We start from the raw sequence: 18,682 nt of genomic DNA on the forward strand, positions 1-18,682 counted from the left end.
GCGACTGCAGTGAGAGGGTTTGAGACATCGAAATCCTCTTAGCATGCCATACATGACCGGATCACCCAGGATGGCGCCAGGTCTCGCTCTACGACCAGCCAACGCGCCGGATGCAGCCAAGGACCCCGCGAACCCCAATGGCCATGTCAACGGCGACGCATCAGCCTCTACAATTCAAGATGTGGAAATGGACGATGAGATAGATGAGTCTCTACTCCGCGACCAACTCCACCAGCAACAGAACGAACGCGCGCAACGACTCCAGGCAAAGAACCGGCGCAAGCGCTACCTCGAAGTGCATCCCGAGTACTTCTCCGACTCGTCCCTCGAACTCGCCGATCCTCTCCTTTACGACCGCCTCATACGTCGCTTCCAAACCGCATCCGAGCGTGAAGCCGAAGGGCGTAAGAAGGGCTTTTCAGGTCAGATGGCTACCGATCTGTGGCGCGCCGAAGCCAAGAAGGACGCGCTTTCGCAACCCGACCCGAATTCGCTCTTCACATATAACCGCGGACCGCAGGGCCAGATAATGGAAGAGGAAAAGGACGACGTGCCTATGACGAAGGAAGAAGGGAGAGCGTGGTGGGTCGACGAGATGACGCAGCGCTTCCTGAGAGGCGGAGATGATGATTTTGAGTATGACAAGCTGGTCGACAAAAATCCCAAGTACGATGACCCTGAGGCGGAACGAGATTTGGAGGACGCGTATTTCGAGAGCATGGAGAGCGACTTCGATTCAGATGGGGAGGGGAAGGAGAAGGTGTTGATGGGTGAGACGGGCATACAGGACTATTGAGCATACACGAACGGTGCACGAGCAGTCAGGAAAGGAAAAGTATCGTCGCTTTAGACACCTGCGGTCGCAGGCGAGCGGGTACGTCGTTGTACACTCTATTCATCTCAAGTACGAGGCTAACACCATCCAGACTACAGGAAATACTTGAACGTAATCGCCCGATCTCCAAGCGCACCCAGCTCCTCGGGAGTATACCCGTTATGTGCGCCCTCGGCTACTTGTCGTTCCCTCTTTGCGTTGATGCGCTTGTAGTTGAACACCAAGAACAGCAACGCTAGGATACCCGCTACGATGAACCCGAGTTCAAGAGCATGGCCGAGAAGATAACGCGGCGCATCTTCCGCGCGATAGAAGTTGGAAGCCATGGCTAGCGAATGTCAGCAACAAGGCCGTGGCACATGAGGAATGAATATCTTACCACCCGCTAAATTACCCACGGCAATCTGGATAGCTTGCCCAGTAGCTCTCTTTGTACTCCCAGCGAGGTTGTTACTCAGCCTGCACCACGTCAGTATATATCCCACATGGACTTCGTACAGCCAGAACGTACCAAGTGATGTTTCCCGGAAATGCTGGATACAGCGCACACGCCGCGATGAAGACACCCGCATATACAAGCCCCGGCACGCTGCCACCCGCGATGCACATGATAAAGCCGACCGCCATGATGCACAGGCACACCAAGATGAACGGATACCGCTTTCCCACCCTATCGCTGAACCACGCGACAACGACAGCCAAGACGGAGGCGGTGATATAGATGGGTACGGTGAGGAGTTGGGCCGTCGAAGAGCTATATCCGAGTGCGCGGATGATGGATGGGAGGAACAGCGATATGCCGTACAGCGGACATACGATACCTGTTTATGTTAGCTTGACGCAACAAGAAGGATGAAGGATGGCACATACCCCAATACACCAAAACATTCGTCCAGATTTGCCAATCGAGGAACGCCGCTTTGACAAACTTCCACTGGAAGCTATCATCCTGCGCAACCCTAATACCACCATCCGCTTCTTCTTTGTAGTTCTGATACTTCAAGCGGTATACCACAAAAGCTCGTTCTTCTTCCGTGAGGAACGTAGCGGTTTCTGGGAAGTCGTAGAGCGTGAAGTATGCAATTACCGCCACGATGACGGTCAATATTCCTTCTAGGATGAAGATCCAACGCCAACCCGCGAGGTTTCCTACGCCGTCCATATGTGCGATGCCGAAGGCGAGAAGACCAGAGAAAGCGCCCGCGACGGACGCAGCAGAGAAGAACAGGGCTTGGCGGAATTGCGCTTCGTGTCGCGCGTACCACATTGTGATGTAGTATGCTACTCCTGGGAAGAGACTATTCAGACTATATGTTAGCCTGACGCGCTTAACTGGTCGTAGGGTATGCCGTTCCAGTCAGAATATGGGATTTAGAAAACACGTACCCAGCCTCTGTAACACCTAAAAAGATTCTTGCAATCAACAATCCTTCATAACTCTGCACTATGCCCATGAGTGTCATGACGATGCCCCATGCTACCATGATGGTTGGGAGCCAGATGGATGGCCGAAGCTTCTTCAAGAGGAGGTTAGACGGCACTTCGAAGAAAGCGTAGGTGAAGAAGAAGACTGTTAGACACCTATTTCTATTGTTAGACTATCATATAAACCTAGAAGAACGATGGATCTGTGAAAGGCATACCAATTGTACTGCGCACCCGTCATGTTGAGATCTTCCGTCAACCCTTCGATCTTCGCGTTGCCAATATTTCCTCTATCCAAGAAGGAGAGTAGATACAGTAGCGCTAACATGGGAATGAGGCGCAGGTCCATCTTTCGCAAGATTTTCTTCTCGTCGAGATGCGCAAAAGATGCCATTGTTACTCCTGGACTTGTAGCCAACGCATCGATGCGCGCCCGCTCTTCTGCTTTATTCTTCCCATGGCCAAATGATGTGATGGAGGCTTTGCGTGCGGCGTGGATAGATGTGCTATCTGGGGAATCGCTGGCGTGGGACAGCCGATGTATGGCGGGCTTTTCGTCCATGGCGAAGGTCAAGATGCCGGTATGGAAGACGGGGTGAGTAGGCTTGTGGGGGAAGGAGAGAGATGTGAGCAACACCGTGCAATGAACCACAGAAGATCTCAGACAACCAAGAGCTAAGAAGACCAGTCCCTCGCAACATAAAAGTCCGGGGACCGTCCCATACTACCTCACAAAAGCCACGAGGCGCTGATCCCCGCCGTCGCGCGAGCGCGGTCACTGCATGCCTGTCCAGCCGAACAACCATCGTCTCCACCCACATGGAGCGCCCGGTTCCCGCGAATATCCAACGCCCATTTATCTTTTACTCCGCGGGTACATATCCCGACATGACACGCTCTTACTCGGTCATTGAATAAAGTCCGCCATTGACGCACGCCCAGCCCCTCCCCACCCCTCTTGTCTGCCTCCCGCACCACTCATCATGCGTGACGGAAGCCTTCGACGTGCGTCAAGACTTTTGCCGTCCAGTCTTGTGCGAGAAAGAAGATTTGCTTGTGGAGGCAGGTGGATCTGGGGAAAGCTGGGGTAGACGCGGAGGTGATGGACGGTAGTTTTTGCTTTGTTGGGCGTTGAGTGGGTGGAGAATGAGGATGGCGGGTTGCTGGATTGGGTAAGAGCCGAGAGGAGGCGGAATGGGTTCCGCTTGCTGACTTCGTAAGTAGACGATGCCATGACACTTGAATCTTTACAGATGCATTGATTTAGGGTATGTACATCTTCTATATAATTACAGAGAGCCAAAGATGGAAACATTGGGTAAACGAAAGAGCATTAGGGGTATTGTGCTGAAATCGCAAAACAGAAGGTAAAGTAGGGGAAGTCAAGTCTTCATGAGATATGCGCAATCGACTCCGTCGGCAAGCACACAGAGTTGTACAGCAACCCAGACCTCCAATGAATTATGACAGGAAATCTATTACATGGTGTCGATCATACAAGGGAATGAAATAGGGGAATTCCAATCTTCCCATCGTAGCTGCAGTTGACAAAAGTGATTCGACAATCGTTTGTAGCTCGCATCGTACGCGTAAGTTTAGAGGGTTTGGTACAATCTCTTCCTTCATAAGATGCTGATCGGAATTAGGCTTCGTGCAATTCAAGGCCAGTGATTTGCTCAGGCCAAAGCGGTGTCGATACTTCGTCAGTAAGTCATCCTCAGAGGAGAAGTTTCGGCAAGTGTCATGAATTAAGGCCAGGTCAGCAGTATTGGGGTTCCCAGCCAGGATCGGGATCGCCGGGCCCGGGACAATCTTTGCACTGCTCATGGTAACACTCCGTGCAGTGTGTACTGTGTCCAACCTGGTATCTTGCGCCATCCTTGCATTGACAACAAATCCATTCATCAACTAGATTTGGATTGTTTGGTCCCGGTCCTGCCATAGTTGGAAGCACGTAAATGCGATTGCTTGGTAGCCGCTGGCTAGGGGGTATGTTTTGATACATGCTAGCATGTATAGTATAGAAGAATACATGGCTTGCGAACAATGGGGACAATGTAAGGAGGTACGATGAGCATTTATATACAGGGCTACGACTGGCCGTAGATTGAGTCCGACGAGGTCGGTGACTGCTGTTTCTGACGAGTAGCTCTGATTCTCCGTCGTGACTGTGCGCGGTGACTGTAGGCTTTGAGGAATGTGCTCATCCGAAAAGCAGAGGAGGGACGATGGGACGATGAGAGCAACGACCATGGTACAAAATCGCCATGACTCGCCTGCTATTAGGGACATAAAGACATGTACAGACACACGATACATATATAAAAGGCTATCGTGATCTGAGGTAAAAGGAATTTGATTGCCTATCGATGCTACAAGAAAGTCAAAGCTGCCAGCCACCAACACCGTACGTCAAGAGCAAGGACCGGAAAGCGAACAAGGTGAGGACATGTAGTGTAACGTAGAGATACCGGTAACGACAGTGATAACGAGCATGAGCTCAAGGAAACAGCTAGTAACAACAGGTGCGAAGAAGGGGCAAGAACGGGAAGTGAATGTTACAAGACATGAGGCAATAAGAGAGTCCGAAATTACACGAAACTGATGAGAAAAAAATCAAGCCTCCGTGACGTGAAAACAACGGGACTGGGGAATAGAAGCGAGACAGGAATGACAAGAGTGAGCTAAGGCAGCATACCGCCATCGCTAAAAACTCTATTTAGCCGCACCACATACAGGGCAGACCTCGTCGTGCCAGTCCGGATTATCAGCGCCGCAAGCAGTGCATGTCCACATGTCTGTAAAGGTGTCATTCATGGGTCCATGAATGACCGAGGATGCGTAGTGGAGAAATCCGGACACACCATGAGGAGAAGACGCGTTCGTGTGTGCCGTCTGAGATTGAAGATCTGAGAGTGTCGTTGTTGCCGGAATAGGTGCATCGTATAACTCGTCTCCACCGTCTCGGTACACAGAGATATGGTCGCTGGCCAATTCGAAGGTATCTCCACACATAGTTTGTGGTATATTGCCGGTTTTTGACTGGTTCATACTTGCTCTAGATTGTTCGTTCGGTTCTGCTTGAACTTGTTGAGATGGTTGGTATACGATGTCCTTGATGTCGAATAAGACTTCTTGAAGGAGCAGTTGTATATGGTGTAAGACTGATTTTGGGATAGCTTTTGATGAGTGGTAGCGCTGAGGAGTATTGCTGACTGTTTCTGTGAGTGTGGATTGTAATGCAGCTTGAGACTGAGTGTGCTTGTGGTAGTAGAGTAAACCGTGTCGCAATAAGTAGTATATATGCAACTCAACAGAATATGAAGCTTGAAACGACTCGACAAGAGCCATTTGCCTCGTACATTACCTGTGATACTACTCTTGACCGCGAGTTTCAAGGGGCGCGTACTAGACCAGAGGTGCCCTTCATTCTCCACTCAGTCCCTCCAACTAATTTTCGTCGCACCAGGGATGAGTGTCCAATGCCTACATCGTGAGAAAGACCGCTTCACTGCGTACACCGTAGTGCTATTGTCTAAGCCCACGAAGGGACGTCCGATGCCGAAGAGTCATTGTGGTACTCCAACGAACGGGCATCGTGAGGTTCAGGTGACGTTCCCGAATTAGGTGAAAGGCAGGGAGCAGAAGAGCGGCCAGCCCTATGGAAGAAGATCATCGTACGGCGGAGCATGGTGCCGCATCTTGCCCATGTTGGTATCTTGAATCCTTCCCGCTCGCACCATGCAAAGCAGCTATGTCGGGCGTCGTTGCGATGCGGGTATGTAGAAGCATCGCGCCATTGGCGATAAGCGAGCACTAGATGCATCGATATGTTGGAAATATTGCCTGTTCAGGGTATAGACCTGGCAATAGAATCCTAGTCAGTCGTCGAAGTCTGCCGCGGACGCATGGAAAGCGTGCCCTTCGCGATACTACACACGTCATTAGCAACGCAGCGCTTCACATCGCCAATTGACTTGACATCGTTCCGGCCAAAAGACCAAAGCACAACAGTCTAGGATACTAGCATAGCCACCGTCCTCATAAGCGATCTCATGTAGCGCGCGTAGAGGGCGGTAGTTTCGTCGTGACGAATCTCCCAAGATCGTGGACGCCTGCGCAGTAAGGCTGCCCGGTCGGCTCCGTCGACAGGCAGGATATGCAGTGCAGTAGGCGATGTTGGCCTCAGAAAGGGCTCGAAAGGGCCTCCATACGCCCGGTCTGCGCACCGTTTGCCTTGTCGTGTATTGCCGCTCTAGGGCAGTGGAAGCGACGGAGGTCGCGCGTAGCGCAATGTTGCGCATAGGTGCAGGTGACCCAGAAGGACCTCATTGGCACCGACGGCGACTATGAGCGGCGTGTTGGATGTTAGCAGTAGAACGCTGCGATGAAAAGGCGTGATGTTAACGCGCAACTCACCCACCACCAAGGGCTCCTGCCGTGCCTGCGACCCCAAGCTCGCGGTTGCCGTATACCCGATCGACCCACCCATCCAGGAAGCTCGCAGACGGCAAGCACGGCACCAACCCAAGACATTGTGCTTTGCTTGATCATTTGGCTTTTGATAAGGATTTGTGATCCGCGCTCGCGTTTAAGCTTAATTATGAGGTTAATGCGACGTTGTTGTGGTGGGTTGTGAGTGTTGGTGTAGGATAGCAGCCAAGACGGGTAACGTGACCTGTCTTGGCATATGTACACCGGCTGTGGAGTACACTAACGGCGATGCTGGATGGTGCATTTAGCTTGAAAGATGAGTAGTCATACGCTTTGCTACCTGCTTTGTCAAATTAGCGATAATTCATGTCGTGTGAGGATATCGTTGCATCAAGTCACGGACGAAGGCAGCATTCTGATCAGTTTCGCAAGCAAGCTCGAGACCAAGATTTGAATGGCAGTGAAGTTGAAGAAACCAATATTTATTTTCAGAGAATATCGTGCCGTTCTTAGTGTTAGGTGAGGTCACCACCAACACCTTCTGCGGCGCATACACAGCAATGGCATCCAGTAAACCAAGCTAACGATTATAGTCGCTAATTGAAATCTAGATCAACCATGCAACGAAGGTTCGGTAGAACCAGCTGCCACCCTTGCCCTCAGTGGCTCGCTTCTCTGCGGCATGAGCGAGGAAAGCCTCCTCTTCGCGGTCGATCTCGGCCTTGCCACTGTAGAAGTCGGCTTCGTGAGGCTTGACCATCTTGGACTTCATGATGATCTTGTAACCGAAGATGCAAATCAGGTAGACCGGAATTCCCTGGGATGTCAATTAGCATGTTATTTTCATAGGAACGGTTCGCGTGACTTACGAGGTATCCAGTAACAAAGTTCTTGTAGTCGAAATCGCCGTATGTCTTCGGGCTCTTAGTGAAGACATTGAAGTTCTTCGTCAACGCAATGAGAATGCAGAAGAACAGCGCAATGTAGGATCCAGTAAGACCGAATGGAGCAGTGTACGCCATCATGTCCTTGGTAATGCCTTGAGCGCGACGCGCGCGAACAAACCAGATGTGCGAAACCAGAAGCGAGATCCAAGACAACAGTCCGAAAATGGTGGTGAGGTTGACGAAGTAGCCGAAGACCACCTTCGCATCATCCGCGGCGTTCATGAAGGCAGTGCAGCAGAAAAGCGCGGAAATGGCCAAAGCAGGTACGGGCACACCACGCTTGTCGGTCCAGAGGAAGATCTTGGGAGCATGGCCTTCGACAGCAAGACCGTAGATTGTACGGGAGGCGATGTAAAGATCCGAGTTCGAAGCACTGAATGTGAAGAGCAAGATGCAAGCGTTGACAATAGTGGGTAGAGCGGGAATCTTCGCAAGCTTGATAGCGACAACGAAGGGCGAAGCAGAGGCACCGGTGGTGGCCTTGTTGGCGAATGCTAGCTCCTCGGAATCGTAAGGAACGATCATGCCCAAGAAGAACACCGACAAGCAGTAGAAGAACAAGATCCGGTAGAAGGTAAGCTTGATGGCACGAGGGATGGTCTTGCGCGGGTTCTGAGCCTCACCAACGGTTACACCGATGAGTTCAGTACCAAGGTAGGCGAAGACGGCGTTGACCAAGGAGCTCCAGAATCCGTAGAATTTACCAGCAGAGCCTGTAGTGATGTAAGGCTTGAACGCACCAGGATCCTCGTAGTACTTGAAGCCAGTTGCGCCACCAGGCCCGGCACCGACGGCAAGGAGGAAGGAGAGGAAGATGACACCGACCTTTTCGTTGATTAGTTCCGTTCTTGCATCAAATAGCGCAGAATACTTACAATCGTGATAACTTTGATCGAACTAAGCCAAAACTCAAGTTCACCGAAGAACTTGATACCGAAGTAATTGATGCAAATGATGGCGACTAGGAAGATGGCAATCCAGACTCCCGGATTGACTTCTTCTCTAGATTTCCATTCCGAAAGGATCAAAGCAGTAGCAGTAAGCTGGTTTGGCGTTGTGATGATGTACTTGCACCAATAAGTCCAACCAAGAGCGAAACCGAGAGCAGGGTCGCAGAAACGGGTAGCGTAGCCAGCAAAACCAGAAGCGTGAGGAATCCAAGCGGCCATTTCGCCGAGAGCAGTCATCACGACGTAGACGATGAGACCGACGGAAGTGTAAGCGATGAGAATTGAACCAGGGCTGTTATTGTTAGTTGAGATCAAACGTCGCCAAATCCGCACTACTTACCCAGATTGTGCCAGAGCTTTACCAGTACCGATGATGAGACCAGTTCCAATGGCTCCTCCGATGGCAATCATAGTAATGTGACGCGACTTCAGACCGCGGTGCAGATGCGCATGGTCGGAGTGGATAGCAACGCCATTGCTGTCGACAGCGGAGACTTCTCCAGTCTCGTGCTGGTACTCAGGCTTGGTGCCATACTCAGGATCAGAAGCGTGAGGACTTGCGCCGTCCGAGGAACTCGACTTGCGGTTCCAGATGGCCATTTTGAATGAAGTGTGGTGTGTACAGTTAGGTAGACTAGTACTTTATGGCGCGTGTTAAGAGAGCCGCACACGGGTGAGTGTAAGCGGTAGTCGCGGGAAGCAAGCCCGAGAACGTGAAGCAACTCGAACCCAGTAGAATCGAGGAAAAGCAACTGTATCGACGGCGGGTACGTCAAATGCTGGTGAGGCAGCGGAAAGCCTTGAGCGGCTGAAGCAGCAGGGTACACCGGTTGTTATACGACCGAGGCTGCGGGGAGGGCGAGATAGTGGTCCCACGGAACGGTGCTGATAACGAGCTACCCGTTGGAAGGCTTGTCGCGGCGGGCGAAGTAACCCAAGACGGCCAAGCAAAGAGGACCGCAGTGAAAGAATGGTGTGGAACGGGCACAGCCAAATCCAACCAATATTGACGACTTGTGCCTTCTAGAGCTTCTTGACCGCAGCGCCAATCGCCCGGTCCAGCGAGCCATGCTGGCGCGTCTGTCGTCTCCGCGTATATCTCCTTCTTGATGCAGTTGGACTGGTGGGACGGACCCTGCTCTGTGTGTCTTGGCGGTGGCCATGGCATGCTGAGCCAAGTTTCTTGCCTATCCTTAATTCGCTCCTAGCATGATAAGGTGATATTTGACGTTTGTGGGAACCGATAAAAAGCGAATTGCCACCCGCGGCTGCTTGCCCTACGATTCATGACGGGATTCCGCCTTGTTATTTAGGCCGAGGCGTCTGCCTGACGAAGATGCGTCTTGTACAAGGCTGTATTGCGAGAGTCGCACCACGAGGCAGCTGAGTTGATTGCTGCGTGAGGACCTGTTCAGCCGCGGCGGTTTTGCCCCCGCATTAGGCGGCGCGTGCACGGGCCGGCACCTCGTTCGGGTGGCAGGAGTTGACGCGCCTGACGGTGCTGTCCCTTCCCCGACACAGCTAGGCCATCATCATCGCCGCACAAAGGCCTACTGCTGATTGCCGTTCTTACGACATCCGCGTTTAATTCGCATTACATATCGCGTGCTCCGCTGCTCCACACCAAGAACGAAAATACTAAACCACTATCCACATCCGATACGCTTCGGACCGATCGACATCCCCATAGCGATAACCACTATCAAAACCGGAGCACCCAGTTCTGCTGTTGTGCGATATAATCACTAACGAAATGGCCATCCCGGGCTCTCTAGTTCTGTTAGCGGATGCAGCCATTATCAGACCTGGAAAACCCTGGCGCTAAGCACCGTGTTTCTGGAAGACCCCAAGATGATGACCCAACGCCTGCATTGGCGATCGCGAGGGCCACTCGATGCTCGTTATCTACTTGGCCAACACCCAAAGGATTCGTTGGACCGCTCTGGCCGAATAATCCGCCGCCCTCCATGTTTGCCGGCGACCTTAGGCCATATCCAAGCACTTGGTATTGTTGCCAGCATCGGATTAGTCGTGATGCGCGAAATATATGGAAAGCTGCTGGGGTGCCTTGCAAAGGCAGACATGTAACTTCGCAAACTGCTGAGAACGCCGCGCATTCGATCGTGCAAAGAGACTTGCACTTTTGGTCAGGCAGTACATGTTTCAGCCTTGGACCTCAGTACCTTTGCGCAAGCTTCTGCTATGTAGCAGTGGCACGGTAAGTGTGGTCATGCGCTCGGATCTTCTTCGTTCAATTATGACATACGATCAAGCCAGTTTCGCTTCCGGCATCTCGCGCCTGCAACTCAGTTCTCGTATCCTAGTCTCCTTCCATTCATCTTCCATCTCCTCAGGTATGCCATCAACGACGCGAACATCAAGACAGCAAACACAGTCCCTACGGCGGCTGTAATGTATAATGCTATTTCCGAATTGGACGTTTCTGGTGTTTCTGGTACATCGGGATCACTGGAGCAAAATGTACTGGATTTCGTCGTTGATGTGCGCTGTTCTGTGTTTGGAAGACGCCAAGGTGGTGGCATCGGCGCAATAACGGTGATGAGGACAGTATCCGTAATAGTAACAATGCCTGCCATTCTCCCGCGCTTTACGAAAGAGAAGAGATGTAGGGAAGCTTGAGGGCTATGAAAAGAACGATACCGGCCAGGTGAGAAGAGATGCAAGGTAGTTTCCAAGGACGCCGTTCGTACACTTACAACGTGGAGCTACCAAACGGAAACCATGAAGCTTATCATCGCTCACAACACACTCTTATGGATGTTAAGCATGTTACTACACAGAGCTGAACCATGGATGTTTCTTCGAAGCCCTCGCGGTGCGGATACGGTTGAGCAAGCCAGACTGCGAAGTCGAAGCCATTTCCTCATCCTCTTTCACATCCGGCAGGCTTGTCGACTCGTTGGCACCGCGTTGTTGGCCGGCGAACGAGCGTGATTCGTTTGATCCGAACTGAGTTCGGACACAGGACGTAGTGCACCATGCTCCGAAGCTGATCGTACTGAATCCTTCTCAGACATCGGATTGCTTCCTTGACTACCCACTGCAGCCAGATCGTCGCCTGCTAGCTCATGCGTATTCTCGCGACTGTAGTGTTGGTAATAGTCCTTCTTTTCGTTGGACTTGTCGGAATGCGCTGGAGGTATCACGGGCGCATCGCTTTTTTGAGCTGCTTATCTTCTCCCACGAATGACAAGCCATACTATCAAGGCAATAACAATGCTACCAGCCACTGAAACTCCTGCACCACGCCCGCCTGTCGCTGTTTGTATCCGCACTTCCAGCAGAGGTTTGAGACAAGCCTGGCAGTTCCATCGAAGGCTGTATTGTAGCGAGCATCGAGCATGTGTGAGAAAAACCGGACTAGACGGATCTACTGCAATCCATATTAATACAAAAGCTGAAAATTGCAACATCCTAACCAAACGTAACTTCTAGGGGAAAGCAGAAGCGCACACGTGTACTTCTTTCCTCAATGAGCTATAAAATTGCGTTATGCTGTAAATAAACGGATATCTGTTTATGATAGCACTAACAGCTACGGGTTATTACCGCCATCTCCTCTTACCTTTCCGCATCTCAACATTACAACAAACATCGATATCCACCTCCATCGCTATGGGTAAACCAAGCCTCACCAACCCCGCCTATACAGCGCGCTACAACGAAATCGCAGACCTCTTCGACGCCGGCAAGCATTATCCAGCCATCAACAAAGCCAAAGACCTCATCGTGGACAAAGGCAGACCCATGTACCACGAAATGCTCTCCTGGGTCATAATCGCCCTTTCTCTGGACCACCTGGACGTCATTAAGATCTGTCTACAGCGGGCTGATTTCCTCTAGAAGAGGTAAGCCCCGGATGTACATGATGCATGCGAGACACATACTGACTTCGAACGCCCCACCTCTTTAGGCTCCGACAAAAGATGCGAAGGGGCAAGAATGTCGAGTTCGATGTAGCCATGGACAAGACACGCGAGAATCTCGACACGGTGTTTGAGGGTTGGTGGGCGGAGATCTCGCGGCGCTGCCAATATTACGATATTCGCTATTGGGATGTCGTGCAAGTTGTCGTCAGAACGACCTGACCAGGCGCAACTTAGGGTGACGTGTTTGAAGTGTGGTGGATGGGGCTGAGGATGCGCTGCAAAGGTGCCGTTCCTGGTGATCACTTCGAAATACCCACCCCGGGATGGGACCAGCGGCAGAGAAATTGGATCCGTGTCTGAGGCTGCGGAGGCATACTCATTGTGGTCATGAGAGGGTTACTTCCTGTCGCTCGTTGTGCTGCTGGGAAAGAAAAAGACGGCTTGTTCTTCGGGCGCGCTCATGTTCCGTGTCATGGCGTATATGCATTGTACGTATTTTCTTCCACATTAGCTCATTTCAGCCAATCAAGCTAACCTTGAGGTCGGAAGGATTAAACAGACTCAAGATAGAAAACTCTGACACGTTTATATGAGCGCTGAACACGAAAAGAGTGATCTCAAACACGCCTAAACACAGGTGGCTTGTGGAGTTTGATTGATTACCACATTTCAACTACATAAGTTCGACCGTTATTTCGAACATAAACACCAACACCAAGCAGCACGTGCACGACTAGCCGCCTGAGAAACCAAAACACCAAGCAAAAGCGGAGCAGGTATCCTGACGCAAAAAAAGAACAAAAGCCTAATGATATGCAAGAAAGTGCGCCAATCGCACCAGCTTTGTCGCAACGGGTATTTCCGCGGTGGATGTACCCAGCCCCGGGGTCCTGACTCCATAACTCCGCCCGCTCGCTACAGATGTAGCGTAGTATGGTCGGGAAGATGGTATTGCACAGCACGCCATCCAAATGTCCATCCATATATACCTGCTTTACTCCTTTTGTCCCTCATTGAGTACGAGCTCAACAACCACCTGACTTCTCTCATGTTGCGGATGTTGTAAGCTCAGCTTGACTGTCCTGTTATGGCTTGAACCTCCGCTGAGCCCGTCGTCGAGGCACTTGACATCGCGTCCAGCAATGACTTGCCGCAGACGGCCGTTCTGCGCATTTCTGATTTCGACAAAGTCGGGGTCGAACAAGAGAACGTAAGGGCCGTACATAGCGGCAGACTTGGCTTTGCCGACAAATTCCATGATGACGGACCGCGAGATGTCGCCGTTCTTGTTGATGTATACGGCGCACTCTTCGTAGCAGAGCAGGAACTCTTGGTCCGAGAGGCGGAACATGCCTAATGGGTCCTGGTTTTGTAGACGTGAAGCGATCGTGGCGACATGTGATTGCTTTAGATCCGGTACGGACCATGGTTGCTTCTTGTCGAGGGTGAGTACTTCAAAGCCCTTTGCAGTGGAGATTGCCAGCGATGAGTGGAAGAGATTGATCGTGTAGCACTCTGCGGGGATGTAAAACTCATCGTATTCGCGGAAGAATTCTGTGCGGCCAGACTTCCATATCCTGGACTTCTTCTCCGATGATTTTTGGTAGACAGGCTCAAGCACCTTGAAGGTGGATGAGATACCATCGCGCTTCTTGTAGAACACTAGCGTTCTGTCTTTCATTACGCCAGTGGCGAAGAAGCCAATGTCGCGTGCACCCGATAGCTTTTGAGGTGCTCGTCGTGTTGAGTCGTTCGAAGGGGCTACGCCACTGACTGGGCATACGGCATCGAGATGGTACGCAATCAGTGCCTTGTCGGAGATGAGCAGCATCAAGCTGAACTGTTCGAGAACGGCAATTTGCGTCACACGTGGTACTTGGATTGCCTGCGACTGTTAGCGCCGTTATCACACGAGTATGGACTCATTGCATACCTTAGACCAGCCTCTAGGATTATCAAACTCCGAAACGTAAACTCCGATGTCTGTACCGACAGCTACCATGTGCTTACCGTAGGGCTGGCTGAAGGCCGTCGCACAGTTGACCCGTGCGCGGCAGATAGGGACAGGCCGCCCAACATTGACGAAGAGCTTCTCCACTTCGTCGACTGCGCGGTCCAATGGCGTCCCCTTGATCGTGATAGCCTTTTGCGAAGGCATCGCGCTATCATATGCGAAAGCTGCGTCAGCCATAACTCTTAGCTTGAATGGTTCGGCATTTTGAGCAAAGAGAGCCGCGGCGTGTCGCGTCTTCGCAATGATGAGCTTGTCGCACCACTCCGCACGATTTGTTGCTGATGGCGCATATAGCGTGTAGGTCTCCTTGCCCAAGTGCTTTACGCGGAAGGGGTACAAAATCTTCTCATCCTTCGAAGCATCATTCGAGGTGGTGTTGACCATAGTCTTGCCGGAATTGCTCGTGTTAGTCGACCCGAGCGAGTTTGAGGTGCTTGTGTGTGATAGACCGCCAGGTACAGGGCTATTGTTCAATCTTGTAGCGGCCCCAGAACCGACTCGACCAGAAACGGTAGTGACGGTAGAGATACCCTTCATGGTCGAGCGCACAACGGGGTCGTCGTCTTCGCTCTCGAGAACAAGAAGATCCATGGGAATTGGCAATCTTGACACATCATACTTCTCAGACTTGGTAACGCCGTCTGCTTCTCGGAAAGAGACTGCCTTGGCAAGTACAAGGTAATGATCGAAGAGCAATGCGTGGGTTTCGAGCCAGTTGAAACGACTGCCTCCCATCCTTTGCAAGTCGCCTCGGAAGATGAGTTCTCTGCCCAGGTGATCCAGGTTGAGCTCCACTCGCTGCATACCCGGCCGCAGGATAAGCTTGGCTTGCAAGTCGGTGAGACTCACTTTCCGACCCATTTCAGCGACACGGCTGTCGCACTCCAATGTCACAGCTTTGATCTCTTCTTTCGCAACCTGGAGATTTCGCTTCTCCTCGTTGTCCACAGTTGAGTACTTGATCACCGTGTCTATGAGAAGACCATAACGTTGCAGTCTGTCGATAGGGCCCTTGAGATAGGTATCCCAACCAAGCTTTTCCGACAGCTTGTGCTTTTGAGCATCGTCCAGGAAGGTGCGGAACAGTATGTTTCGGTCAGCTTCCTGTCGAACAAGGAAGGATGCATACGGGAAAGCCGCGGCGTACTCGATGTAGGCCTGCTTCGCTTTTCGGATCCATTCACGGAAAATATCACTGAAGCCTACAATCCACGGACCTTGCTCTTGCTGCCTATACTTTATCTGTGGAAGGAGATGGTCTTCGTTCGCTTTCCGTACTGCGTCTACCTTGCTGAACACGTCGCGGATGAATCTGTCGACCTTCTTAGGAGGTATGACTGGAGGCTGGGCTGATTGAAGTCGGTCGCGGTAGAGATGCCGTAATACGTCAAGTCGGTTCATGTACTTGTCTTCTCCCTGGACGATCTCGTGCAGAATGTTTTGACGTTCAATCTCCTTCTTGTTTGCTCCTTCGATGTCTTCTTTCTTCAGTTTATAGAAGGTGGCCCAGTCTTCTGATCGGGGTGCGGCGGATGGGGCATGCAAGTCGATCTTCTTGAGTGTGCGTTGACAATGATGTGAGTAGCAGCGACCCGGGCTTGCATGTGTATGCAACATGGGAGCATAGCATCCAGCGCCCGTAAGCTGGAAGATTACACCAGTCATACTCGCAGTCGAGAACCTCAGCCACTCTTCCTCATGCACAAGTGTCCCTGCTTTGTACATCTCAGCCACTACCCGACTACTAAGTGTCTCGGCATCCGCAATGTTCATAGTAGGAACTTTGTGGGTGAATAGCGCGATAAGACCTTCTTGGATCGGGCTCTCCTTAAGGTCATTCTCGCCTTCAGTCATGCTCTTCAGCCAGGAAATGATGGAGCTAAGTGCCCAAGGCTCAGTGCATTTCTTGAAGTCGATGCTAGAAAGCTTTGCAGGATTGAAGCGCTTGCCAGCTGGAATCGTGGGTAAGTCAATAGCGACGGCCTCTGCACTGCCAGGGGTGAGGGTATTGCCGTCGCTATCCATGGCACCACCATAGAAGGTGTTCCGGTTGCCGGGAGGAGGTCGAGGCCTGTGGCCCTGTTCAGCGTCTGTCTTGGATCGGGGCAAGGGAATGGCATCTCTGGCATTGCTGTGCTGGAGTAGAGAGGTTGAGCGAGGCACAGGGGCCCCGGTGGGAGAGATCATGTGCATAGCGTTTGCATCCACCGGGTATGAACGCTGCGCAGCCGGAGCGTTACGCCAGTATTCGTAGGATCCAGATCCGGTGGAGCTGTTGCTTTGGTGATTGATTCGCCGGCTGCCAGTGTTCACTGGAGGTGGAGGTAATGGCCGGTTTGAAATGCCCGGGTGATAGAACATATCCGGTGGCTCGCCCGGCATTACTGCTGAAGGGCCATTGAGTGTCGAACCGGACATGGCAGATGCGCTATCCATTAGTGTGACCTCATCGCCCTCGTCGTAGCTCCGCCGCCGTGCGCTAGGCTCTTCCAGACCACCGGTGCCAAACGTGTCGACACGCGCGTTGCTCGAGAAGGACGGGAATGGATGGATCGGGTCGTAGTCGTCGTGTATAGGGTCGGATCGTCGCTGAGAGCCTGAGGTGGATGCTGTATGACTTCCACCCGCTGCCAGTTGGCTTGGGTCTCCGCCGTAATTGAAAGATGGCGCAAATCCGCCGCCATAGGTACCCACGTCCATACCCACGTAGTCACTATCGCTAGCACTTTCCTGTCGCATTTGCTCAGCAGGCATCTGCGGGGAATGTACCGACGTGTAGTTGCTGAAGAGCCCGGTGCCACCACTAGCTCTACGAGCTTCGTCTTCTCTTTCTTGTTCCTCAGCCATCTGGAGTGCAGCTAGACCAGCAGCTGCCTCTACGTCGCTCTCGTCACTAAGGTAGGTGTCGCGCCCAGCAACTGCGCCATTCGTGCCGTTTCTTCCTGCAGACTCGCTGTAGTATTGGCCGTTTGGCTGTTGTACCTGGGCGCCGCCAGCTGTCATATTCATAACGTCGTTGAATAGTTCATCTTGATACCCGTTCTGCTGCGGCGCGAAATATTCGTCGCTGTCGGACTCGTGGGGTGGTGGCGGGGGTAGCGGTCGCGATGATACCGTGTTGGTTCGTTGCGGGGAGCCATGTGTAGGGACCTCCGGTGTGGGTGGAAGGGCGTTGCCAGACATGGAGGCATACCTGTCGCCGCGCTGGGAGCCGTAGCCAGTATCGTATCCCGGAGGAGACGGGAGTGGAGCATGCGAGGCGCTCGAGGAATAGTAGCCCGAGGACGCGTTCGAGGGTCGTCGGTTCGGGTAGGTGCCCCAGTCGTCACTCGCAGATTGCGCGCTCCCTGGAGGAGCAGGGAGTAGTGGCGCCGCCGATGCTGCATAAGCTGATCCACGACTCTGGACAGAGGGAGCTCTTCCGAATCCCTGATTCTGGTATACCGAGGGCGAGTGGTATGAGGCGGTCGGGGACGTGGGCGAGAAGCCATAGGGTTGGCTCAGGGCGTTGGTGGGCGCGATGTTGCTGTCGGCGTAGGCAGCTGGGTTGTACGGCTGGTGTGAAGCCGACACGGAGACGGGCGGCGCAAACGTCCTATTGCTTACACCACCGTAGTGCTGGGGATTGGGCAGAGCTATGGGCTGCGTGTTGTAGTTCTGGGGGTTGTACGCCTGCTGCGCTCGCTGGTAGCCATAGCCACCATTGAACCCGCCCGCGGTGGGGGACATTGGACCCTGAGGTGGCTGCGGCGAGCTGTTTGCGCCGATGAAGAGCTCGTCGTTCTGGCGGGCGGCTATGCTGTTGCGCCGGTCGAGCTGCTGGAGGTGCCCATAGCCCGTGGGCGCTCCGTTGGTGGCATCGCCGTTGTCAGCGCTTGGCGTGCGGCGATTGTAGGGGTCCTGATATTGGCCGGGCGCGCCCACATTTGAGTGAGGGATGTTGGGGTTGTAGTAGTTCTGGCCGTTTCCGTAGTGCGACATGGCGACAGGAAGGCGCGAAGATGGCTAGGAAGGCGCGATGGGTGTGGGTGCGGTGGGAAGCGTCATTCACGAGGCTATCTGACCAAGTTGCGCGGGCACCATGACCAGGGCCGCTGAGCTGAGCTTAGGAGTCCAGCAACCTAGCGAGCGCAGAGATGGGAGGGACGGAAGGCGGCTGGGCGACTCGTACAATGTCGCGCGCTCGC

General features: G+C 52.6%; 6 protein-coding genes across 6 annotated transcripts; 2 read left to right on the top strand and 4 right to left on the bottom strand.

Moving 5' to 3' along the window:
- Positions 1-70: 70 nt before the first annotated feature.
- BKA58DRAFT_433822 (coiled-coil domain-containing protein-domain-containing protein) lies at positions 71-796 on the top strand (the record flags this gene model as incomplete). The annotated part of the gene is made up of 1 exon (XM_046173224.1): positions 71-796. One exon carries the CDS (start codon positions 71-73, stop codon positions 794-796), a length of 726 nt encoding a protein of 241 aa, XP_046030927.1.
- A 131-nt stretch (positions 797-927) lies between these two features.
- BKA58DRAFT_433823 (major facilitator superfamily domain-containing protein) lies at positions 928-2,822 on the bottom strand (the record flags this gene model as incomplete). Its single annotated transcript, XM_046173225.1, has 6 exons — positions 928-1,163; positions 1,215-1,294; positions 1,347-1,656; positions 1,706-2,133; positions 2,222-2,416; positions 2,479-2,822. The coding sequence occupies 6 exons, from the start codon at positions 2,820-2,822 to the stop codon at positions 928-930; spliced, it is 1,593 nt and encodes a 530-aa protein (XP_046030928.1).
- Positions 2,823-4,777: 1,955 nt separating this feature from the next.
- Positions 4,778-5,766, bottom strand: BKA58DRAFT_12277 (uncharacterized protein). Its single transcript, XM_046164192.1, has one exon. It carries the CDS (start codon positions 5,609-5,611, stop codon positions 4,976-4,978), a length of 636 nt encoding a protein of 211 aa, XP_046030929.1. The 5' UTR covers positions 5,612-5,766; the 3' UTR covers positions 4,778-4,975.
- Positions 5,767-7,301: 1,535 nt separating this feature from the next.
- Positions 7,302-9,191, bottom strand: BKA58DRAFT_433824 (amino acid permease/ SLC12A domain-containing protein; the record flags this gene model as incomplete). The annotated part of the gene is made up of 4 exons (XM_046173226.1): positions 7,302-7,511; positions 7,564-8,466; positions 8,517-8,883; positions 8,932-9,191. The coding sequence occupies 4 exons, from the start codon at positions 9,189-9,191 to the stop codon at positions 7,302-7,304; spliced, it is 1,740 nt and encodes a 579-aa protein (XP_046030930.1).
- A 1,558-nt stretch (positions 9,192-10,749) lies between these two features.
- On the top strand, positions 10,750-11,988 carry BKA58DRAFT_446382 (uncharacterized protein; the record flags this gene model as incomplete). The annotated part of the gene is made up of 3 exons (XM_046174186.1): positions 10,750-10,809; positions 10,869-11,217; positions 11,260-11,988. The coding sequence occupies 3 exons, from the start codon at positions 10,750-10,752 to the stop codon at positions 11,544-11,546; spliced, it is 696 nt and encodes a 231-aa protein (XP_046030931.1). The 3' UTR covers positions 11,547-11,988.
- Positions 11,989-13,475: 1,487 nt separating this feature from the next.
- On the bottom strand, positions 13,476-18,476 carry BKA58DRAFT_407377 (Rho guanyl nucleotide exchange factor; the record flags this gene model as incomplete). Its single annotated transcript, XM_046172026.1, has 2 exons — positions 13,476-14,366; positions 14,415-18,476. 2 exons carry the CDS (start codon positions 18,474-18,476, stop codon positions 13,476-13,478), a joined length of 4,953 nt encoding a protein of 1,650 aa, XP_046030932.1.
- Between the last annotated feature and the right edge of the window lie 206 nt (positions 18,477-18,682).

This window comes from Alternaria rosae (genome assembly GCF_020736505.1).
Source record: "Alternaria rosae strain MPI-PUGE-AT-0040 chromosome Unknown BKA58scaffold_1, whole genome shotgun sequence".
In the NCBI taxonomy this organism is placed as follows: domain Eukaryota; kingdom Fungi; phylum Ascomycota; class Dothideomycetes; order Pleosporales; family Pleosporaceae; genus Alternaria; species Alternaria rosae.

Coding starts and splice junctions, on each gene's coding strand:
- BKA58DRAFT_12277 (XM_046164192.1), bottom strand. CDS start 5,611: ATGGCTCTTGTCGAGTCGTTTCAAGCTTCATATTCTGTTGAGTTGCAT.